We start from the raw sequence: 9,996 nt of genomic DNA on the forward strand, positions 1-9,996 counted from the left end.
ATTTTCGAAGTATTTTTATTTCAGATTAAATTTCGAACAATAAAATATGGATTTTAATTTTTTTTTTCATTTTCATTAATATTTATAATACATAATGTAGATTTTCCTATAGATTAAAATGCAGATTTATCAGAATACATGTTTACAACATCCTGATGCATTTTGTTTTTGGTTCTTTTGTTGATAAGCTGCATATCATTTTTGCGTTGGTATTTTTGTTCAGCTGGAGGATGAGGAGCTAGTACATGATTTCTTTGATGAAGGATCCCACGAGACCTATGATGACGAGGACGATAGCAACGATGAGAACAACTGGAGGAATGATTACCCAGATGAGGATCCTGATAAACGTGAGATGTTGTTTGATCAAATAATCATGTTCCAATTCACCCAGGGTAGCCGTTCATTCACCCAGGGTAACCTTTTATTTACCCAGGGTAGCCTTTTATTTACCCAGGGTAGCCTTTAATTTACCCAGGGTAGCCATTTATTTACCCAGGGTAGTCTTTTTATTAATCCATGGTAGCCCCTTATTTACCCAGGGTAGACATTTTATTTAGATTTAGATTTAGATTTAGATTTATTCATTTTCCGTTCACAAAGCACAACAAAATCAAACAATACATAGTCAAATTTGAAGTACAACATCAATCGGAGTAAGGTATAAACAATGAGAACTAATGCGAACTAAAGTAACTTTGACTATAATGACTATATAAAACAGAACGGAGGGGCTTGCCAAGAAAAGCAAAGCTTGTATGAGAGGCAAGCCCCCGTAACTTAGTTTCAGTACGTATATTACAAAATTATAATATAAAGGAGAGACGGGAGACAGTTTAAAAGGAGGGAAAAGGAGGCTATACAAAATATCAAAGGTAACAACGGAAGAGTAACACAAATTAGAATAAGTGATTTACCCAGGGTAGCCTTTTTATTTAGCCAGGGTAACCTTTTTCACTTTGATAATACTACTCATCCATCAGGTCCTGCATAACTTATTCATGACAAAGTAACCATGTCTTGTGTTATGGCCTAATAACTTAAGAAACAGTGCCCTAAATATCGTGCAAATATATCAGAAGTAAGAGAAAGAGAGAGAAAATAAATCTACATATGCTAAGGCAAATTCTATTGGGTAAGTATTTTTCATTCAGTGCTGAAACGTATTTGAAATAAAATAATCATGAGAATTTTCAAATTGACAGTACAGTGGAAATCACCATTTTCCCCCACACAAATTGGCAATTTTTTTTATTTTCAAAGACAAATTTTTTTTTTTTTTTTTAATCAATCTATGTTTATTCTTGTATTGTTTCTTTTCTTTTATCCTTGTTTCGTTCACAAGACCCCATTTTCACTGTTTTTTACTTAAACTCATGCACTGTTTCTCTATTCATAATTTGAAACCATTACAACATTATATATGAACTAGAAGCCAGAGACAAGTCATTCCAGGAACACTATGAGTAGGACGTACAGTGTAGATTCTTATGGAATTACCGTACTGTAAACTTCAAATCCCAATTGTGTCATTCTATATTCCATTTTGTTTTCTCTTAATTTTTCTCTGATGTGATCTGTCTACAGGACATGAAGATCTGTTTGACGAGTACAAGGATGAGTATCGATACGGCGACGTCTCCAGCGACGATGATATCCTCAACGACTACAGCGACTACAGGAAACGGCCTGCCAAGAACCTGGACTACTTTGGAGGCCGGGATCCACTTGATGATCTAATGTGATTGGCTAGTTACAAGCCAATCACATGGTCTGTTTCGTTGTTGTTGTTTTTTTCCTTCAAGTATTTTTTTTCTCACTATTGTGGGTGTTTCCGGCAGCCTCTTGACCTATCATGTGTGATGTACGTGGGAGGATATGTGTATTACTACAGTACACACATGTATAAATCAGTTTGTGTACAAGATATACCATTCATTCACATCTTGTAGGTGTTGAAGAAAATTATTTTTGGTGATGGAAGAAAGTAATTGCGATCAATTGCAAATTTCTGTTGTTGCGAGTTTACAATTGATATATCAATGTTTTCTGTAGCAAATTAGTTTACACTCTGTTTCAAGAAGAAAATCAGCAATCCGTTGTGAATTTGCAATTAATTGCAAGACATACGATCGATTTGGGCACCCCAAGTAAATTTGCGATTGGTTGTAAGGTTCTTGCATTGCTCCATCATAAGTCTGCATTTAAAAAACATTAGAATAGATTTTTAATCTCTCAGACTTAATGTTTAAATCCTTAAAACATTCCTTCTGCATGAAATTACTTTCTATCATCTTCAAAGATCTTCTGCTGGCTGATATAAAAACCTAAGTAGCTTTCATTTAAACGAAGCGCTCAGCAGATTGAGTTGTGTAGAAATTGAGTAGCTTTTAGAGAAAGATTAAACATACACCTAAACATGTAGAGATTAAATTCGGTTTCGATAGATTACATTTGCCATTAACTCTGGGATTGTTAATGGGAAATAAGTGACTGACTGAATTAATAAGTAAGCGGAGAAGAAAAGCACTCATATGGATGCGTTTGTGACATAGAAGAGAGATTGAAAGAGACCAAGGAACAGTGTCGTGTTGAAAAAAAAACAATGGAAAGGGCAATTTCATTTTTTACATAAATTAGAGGACAACATAGTATTTTTCGATTGATTACTCTGAAACAGTTTTTTTTCTCCCATAATGCAATGCCCTTGGTCTGTGCATTTTTATATCATGGCTGTGCTGCAATTGAAAACCTTGTCTGTTATTTCTTTATCGTAGTAAATCTAAGAGAGTGTCCAGAGAATTTTATGACAGAATTTGGGTTAAAAGGTGCAATTCGTAGGAGAAAAGGTGTTATTTTTGTATTGTTATACAGTGGCTTATTTGTAAAATTTTGTATTTGTGATAAAACCTGTACCCATTCTTTTTTTCCCCCTCTCTCATTTCAGACTATCTTTTGAATGTTGTGATTGTTTGCGTCTTAAGGCAGCCATTTTACAAATGTTCTCAATTAAGAATTTTTCAAAATATGTGTGTGCATATGTACATTGCTCTGTATATTTTCAAAAAATACTAAACTTTTTTTCTATACTCGCTTTATTTTTTGATCAAAATGATTTTCCATTTAAGTGGAAACTGTTATCGCATATCATTATATGACAAGATATAAAGTATAAAATCACTAGTTCTATATCCGTAGGGGCTGAGTATTGCATAGAAATGACTGTGTAGTTTAAATTGGAAATTGATTACAGCCCTCCACTACTTAGGTCGGACCCCTCAAGCTCTAGTGGAGCTCAAACTTCTTTGAGTGCTGTGCTAGCACTCCTTTTTGCAAGTAGAGAAAGAAAAAAAATTTAAAGAGAAATACTATATAGAGTACAAGCAGATCCCAAATAAATTGCAAGTTAACAGTATTTTTGAGCCTGCTAAAAAACTTGCAATGGTAAAAGTAAACTCACAGGCATTTTTCATGTCGATCGCGCATTCTTAGGGCAACATACCTTGTAATTGAATTAATGAGTCATTTTGTTTTAAGCATAATTTGCTTTGCCGGACCATCAGTACTAAAACAACAAAAGGGAAACAAAAAAATTCCCACGCCGCACTGAGTATAAAAAAGTGTATATTGTCTGAGTGTGTGTGTTCCTTTGCCAGAGTTTTATTAGAAATTTATTTTTATTTGAATTCTGCCCATTTGGTTTCAAAATCGGTTATTATATGGTTGAACAATAAGTACTTAGCTATTTCAAACTTACTAGCAGGCAAGATCTACATTTATCAAAATTAAAAATCAGTTTAGTCAAATTTGAAATAATTTTTTAGAAAAATTTGTTTTTTCTTGCCTGATTTGTAATTAAATATTGCGCCAGACAAAAATGAAACAAGATTTAGTTCCCAACTACAGCACTAAATATTCCATTGTCATATCGTTATTTGTAATGTTTGTACTACTGGGTCTTGCCCTATAAAAATAAAATAAAGTACTTCAAAAGTACTTTATACCTGCATGAAGTATGCCTTTATGGAGGAAAATGTACATATCCAGCTTCTGGAGATTAGTTTTGTATTCAATATGATATTGTGAAGTTTATTGCATAGTCAAGAAGAAAGCAATGTATTCTTCGGGGTGTTTGAACCCGATGATGCATCTATCTAAACAAAAATTGTCTACTCTTAGTTTTTACCAGGAGGTTTTAGGATTTAACGTTCTAATGATGAGTTTCGTAACAAATGATGTGCATTTGACAAATTTGTCCATCAGCGGTCATTCCTAATTATGACTTTCAGTCAATATTATGATGTATTGTGATCATTTTAATAGCGTACGATCTCTATTTCGGTAAGGGCAAGGACTTTCTGGCATTGACGTCACATGCATCAGTAAAGTCACATGATCATGCATACCCTTTTTTTTTAGCTTAGCATGCATGAGAACTGCAAAAAATATACTAGTTTTTCTTTCATTTTTAAACTCAATTTAGAGGATTTCTGACAAATTCAAGGCTGGAATATTGATAAAGAGAGGTGTTTTGATGTTTTCAAATAGGTGGGTTAAGGGGACCCCTTAATTCTTCTTTTCCTTGTCCTTTATTTGATTTTTTTTTCGGGGGGTCACTTTATTAAAATGCAAAGTAATGGTGTCCTACCAGTTTGGGAATAATGCTATGTTTGCTAAATTAAAATACAGTCCTGTTTTTATATACATTTAACAAATGAGCAGAAATAAGATACGATTTAGCATTGATCTCTATTCTGAGCTTGTCTAATTGCAATTTCTATCTATTTTCCCAAGAAATATTATTTCATAGAATGGGAGATCATGGCATTTTTTTCGTATAATAGTACAGTTGCAACTTTTTTCTTTACTTTTGCTAGTGTTTAATCAATGAAATAGAGTAACTTAAGTTTGAAGAATATCAAAGAAAAAGGAGTTTCTTTATCTATGAAATCACCAGGTATGATTTATTGTAATGAATGTAGATTTCTCTGCAATTGTCGGTGTTGTGCTTCTTGGGCCGGTTCCAAGGCCAGTTATCTGTTCCTGGTCTTGTTTTGTGACCTCAGGCATGTAGCTTTGGCCTTGGCCCAGAGGCCTTGGGAAAGTAGACCTTTGCCTTGTCCTTGGTTTCAGACAATCTGTCCTTGCACACCAGACTGCTAGTTTGAATAAAGCAGTCTTTTTCAGTCAAATGATATCATTGGGAAATTATTTACGATAGCAGGGCAAGTTGTATTTACTGAGAGTAAGTGTTTCTTGAAATGAATAGAATTGTACTATCGAAGCACATAGATCTGAAATAGATGACAATCATAGTACCGGTAGTTTTAGTCGAGCCTTGATGTCTTCAGTAGAGGAAACATGAATATTGATGACACTGATGATGTAATAATTGAATGTTCGTGAGATGCCATATTTGATTGTAACTTATGATGCAAATTTCTGTCATTCCATCTTGCACGTTCACTTGTAATGGTTTGTATTTCATGCAGTATCTGTTATTTTCAAGTTGAATGCTTATCTTGTACAAAATATTGGGAGTGTGTGTGACGGGATGAATTTATGTGGAGGGTGGGGGCAGGGAGATATTGCTTATTGCTGGGGGTTTTAAAGATTATGATTTCAATAATTGTCCAATGAATGGTTTTTTGATCATTTCTCAAAACCACTTTTTATTGATTATTAAAATCTGTGATGTCTCCTCATAGAGTTTTATGACAAATTTTGGTCATCGGACTTCAAGTGTTATGACATTTTAGACTCAATGGTGGATTAAAAATAAATGATCCTTTCTTGCGTAACTCATTCCCTATTATCGCTTTTCCTGTTTTCTTATTCAAAGCCAAAAAAGTGATTTGCATATTACTGATCTTTTAACATTTTAACAACAGTGATAAACCCTTAAAGGAGAATGAAGCACTTGGAGCAAGTTAGCTTTTGTGAAAGCAGAAAAATCAAAGAATAAGATCAACAAAAGTTTGAGTATAGGACTAGCAATAAAAGAGTTATGAGCATTTGAATGTCGAGATCACTAATGCTATGGAGATCCTCCCATTGGCAATGCGACCAAGATCTATGATGTCACAGATGAACAACTCTCCCCTTTTGGACACTGAAAATATACCCCAAAACATCTCTTTTTGCTCATTCTAATCATATGAAAAACGATTCATCAATGATATAATGTTGTGAAACCTCTGTACTTGTCCTCTCATAAAGAGAACACCTCACCTTGTGATAGACTCTATAAAAGTGAGAATATAAGTGAAATAAGTACTAAAGTAATGAGGGAGTTGTACGTTTGTGACATCACAGATCTTGGTCGCATTGCCAATGGGAAGATCTTCATGGCATTAGTGATCTCGACATTCAAATGCTCATAACTTTCTTATTATTCATTCAATCTTCCTCAAACTTTCAACAATTTGTTTCTTTGATTTTTCTCTTTGATATGGATTCAGCTGGTTTCAAGGGTTTCATTCTCCTTTAAACACTTAGATAGTACAATGTATGTCTAAAGCACCAAATAATTATATATTTATTATTATCATTAAAAGAGACCAACATAAGCTTAAGATTTGAGAGGAGAATATGCACATTTGCTATAAGACTTAATGGGACATGATTTTCTTTATTGTTGTCTTACTCTAGTCTGAACAAACAGCATACAGCAATTTTCCATAAACTATTATTTGTGAATGATTTCCTTTGCTTCATTGTATATATTTTTGATCAGCACACCTTGTAGTAATATGCTTGCCAGTGTATAAATGCAGCTATGCATTTTTGTTTGTTTTTACCATTATTTTTATTACTACATCTTTTTTGCCTGTGAATATCATGCATTTACTAAAATTCATAATCAGAATACTTTTCTCATATTGCATTGTGCTGAATTCTTTTTCAAATGTGCTTCCGTAGTCCTTCGTTAGGCGCAATGATTTTGCAGACATTAAAGATATCACTTTACGAGTAAACGATCTACTACTTTGAAGCTTGCTCTCTAGTAGGTCCATGCTCTATCATCAACCGATACTGAGTAGATAAGGAATACTAATCTGACTTGTAGAAAAGAAATAGTGCAATTGATACTGTAGAAATATATATTTAACACTCTTTATATTACCATAGATGGAAATATATCACAATCATTATGTATACTTCATCATGGTTTACTATTGTACACTTTTTATATACATGTATTACCCATTTAAACCAAGAATACATTATTGATTTGATGATAAGTGTATTGGAAATGAATCATCTTGATAGGGATCGGTGTAGGTAAAAATTTGTCATTTTTATAGATATTTCCATGATTTTGTAGGAATGACATTATTGAGAGAAATATTTCATAATTAAAGTTATATGCACTTGCTGATTTTTATAGCTTATGAATTCACATTTTCTTTTCCTCTCTTGTGTTCTATTTTTTATTTTATCCACCCTTCTACACTAAGCATTTTACACCATTGTCAAATTTTATGGTGTTGACTCATAAACTGTTGGTTCAGCACCCATTGGTGTCATCATAATACATTAGGTTTGTCACATTAACACCATTTGATATTGTGTTCAAAGGTGTATTTTTAACACCCTAAGTTCTGGTGCTCTCAGAACACTGACTGAAATTGTCTTTTTTATTAACCATCCATTCAAATTTCATAGTACAGGGTCAGTATTTTGAGACCATTTTATCTTTAAAATGTTTTATTCTATCTTTAAAAAAATGAAATTGGTATTCTGAGATCACATTTTATCTCTCGCATAAAATATGGAATTTTATCTGTGATAAAGACAGAGCACTGCCTACATAGACATATCTAACCATGATCTGCTTTCACCCATGTTACTTTGAAAAAAAAAGAAAATAATAAACTGTAAAAATAGGGTGGGGGCTTTTTCATCTCTGCATTTTCAATATCAGCATTATTTCTAGGTAAATTTGCTCCAAATTTTGAAATGAAAATTAAAATGATACAATAATTGACAGTAATAATCGAACATTATTCCAGTAATGGAGTATTTTAAAAGTCGTGTTGACTCATATTGTCTTTGAATGATGCATGAAATGATGTGATATTGACCTCTAAAAAGATGAAATAAAATGGATCTTAGAATATGGTCCCAGATACTTAATCACTGACCTTCTCCTCTATCAAACCAAAGTAATTTCATTTCTAGTCTCTATTTCATTTTTTTTAATGTAGAGAAGTACATCTTTTAGTTTAGATGTCTATGACACTTATTCTTATGCAGAAATGGTCAATAATATTATTCAACTGTTTCTGTATATGAAGCATTGCAAGGAAGTTTGCTATATCTTTAAGTTTGACTTTGTTTTATATGTCTTATTATACTTGCATTATGTTAATTGATTTCATTAGTTCTGTCTTGGATATATGCTTTCATTTTGTAGGTGCTGATGATAGGTAATAGGATTTATCTTTGTATGTGGGGATCATGTTACAATTAAGGACGTTGGATTGTATTCACATTGCACTTTGTATGTAAGTGCAAATAATTATAAAGACAATATTGTATTTCTGCAAAAAATAAATGTGAAACTACATATTGTAAATACTTTGTGTCTGATTGAATGGTTTTTGGCTAGTCCATCGATTGATTGATTGTTTGTTTGATTGATTGATTGATTGATTGTTTGTTTGATTGTTCAATTGACTGATTGATTGATTAATTGACTGACTGACTGATTGATTGATTGATTGAAGGACTGATTGATTGTTCAACTGATTGATTGAGTAAGTGAGTGAGTGACTGACTGATTGATTGATTTATTGATTGATTACTTGATTGATTGCTTGATTGATTGACTGATTTATTGATTGATTGATTTATTGATTGACTGATTGATTAATTAATTGGTTGATTGGATAATTGCTTTAGTAATTGATTGATTGGTTAGTTGATTGATTGATCGATCGATTGATTGATCGGTGATTAGCTAGTTGGTTGGTTTTGTACTTTGTTGGCTGGTTGTTTGATTGATTGATTGATTGATTCATTGAATGATGGATTGATTGATTGATTAATAAAATTGGTTGGTTGATTTGATAGTTTAGCATTTGGTTGATTGATTTGTTTGATTGATTGACTGACTGATTGATTTTTGGTTAGTTAATTGATAGATTAATTGGTTATTAGATTGATTGGTTGGTTGATTGGGTGGTTGGTTTATTACTTGGTTAATTGTTTCGTTGGCTGATTGATGTATTAACTGATTGATTGATTTGTTTGGTGGTTGATTGAGTTTTTGATTAATTGATTGATTGATTGATTGATTGATTTGTTGGTTGATTGATTGGTTGTTTGATAGATTGATTAATTGATTGACTTGGGAATTTATTGATTTATTGGTTGGTTGGTTGGTTGGTTCATTGACTCTAAGAATTGTTGGGTAGTTGGTTCATTTACATCATAAGGTGATGGATTAATAATTGACTAACCGATTGATCAAGAACAGTATCTCAAACAAGAACAGAATGCCAAGATATCTTATTCATTCCAATTTTCATCATTCATTGTGTCCAATGTGCTTGTGACTTCTGAATATTTTTTTCAGAAAAGGGTGTTCATTGATGCGTGTTCTTAGAAACAAATATATCATTCGAATGCTGATGAGGTTTACTTTAAAAACATATTATTTATATTTTTTCTCAGATCAGTGTACCAAAAACGGATTTTCTCTTCCTTCGTTAGCTCGGTTACCAGTGGGTCATGGGAACTACTGCTCCCGAAATGAAAGTTGTACTTTATCATGTTGATCTTATTGCTTTGACTTTTTCCATGCCAGATTTATTGCACATTTCTGGGCTCATTCGCTTCGTTTGCTCACAGTTTACTTTCAAAGTGCACAATTTCAAAAATTCGGCCCTGTCGAATGTTTGCTTCATTTGCCGCTCGTTCACATTATTCATATAGCATTTTCTCAAAATCTGCAATTTCATAAAAGAAAAAAAATGCACACATTAAGAA

The 9,996-nt window shown here is 32.7% G+C and overlaps 1 protein-coding gene across 1 annotated transcript in view; it reads left to right on the forward strand.

The window, feature by feature from the left end:
* The window catches only part of LOC129278806 (uncharacterized), a 53,573-nt gene extending 48,598 nt beyond the window's left edge, over nt 1-4,975 (forward strand). Inside the window, exons 5-6 of the mRNA XM_064095667.1 lie at nt 224-350; nt 1,588-4,975. Coding sequence (XP_063951737.1) covers nt 224-350; nt 1,588-1,745 — 285 coding nt within the window. The 3' untranslated portion in view covers nt 1,746-4,975. The remainder of the gene's footprint in view (nt 1-223; nt 351-1,587) is intronic.
* Nucleotides 4,976-9,996: the final 5,021 nt, after the last annotated feature.

Source organism: Lytechinus pictus, chromosome 2 (assembly GCF_037042905.1).
Source record: "Lytechinus pictus isolate F3 Inbred chromosome 2, Lp3.0, whole genome shotgun sequence".
Classification (NCBI taxonomy): Eukaryota; Metazoa; Echinodermata; class Echinoidea; order Temnopleuroida; family Toxopneustidae; genus Lytechinus; species Lytechinus pictus.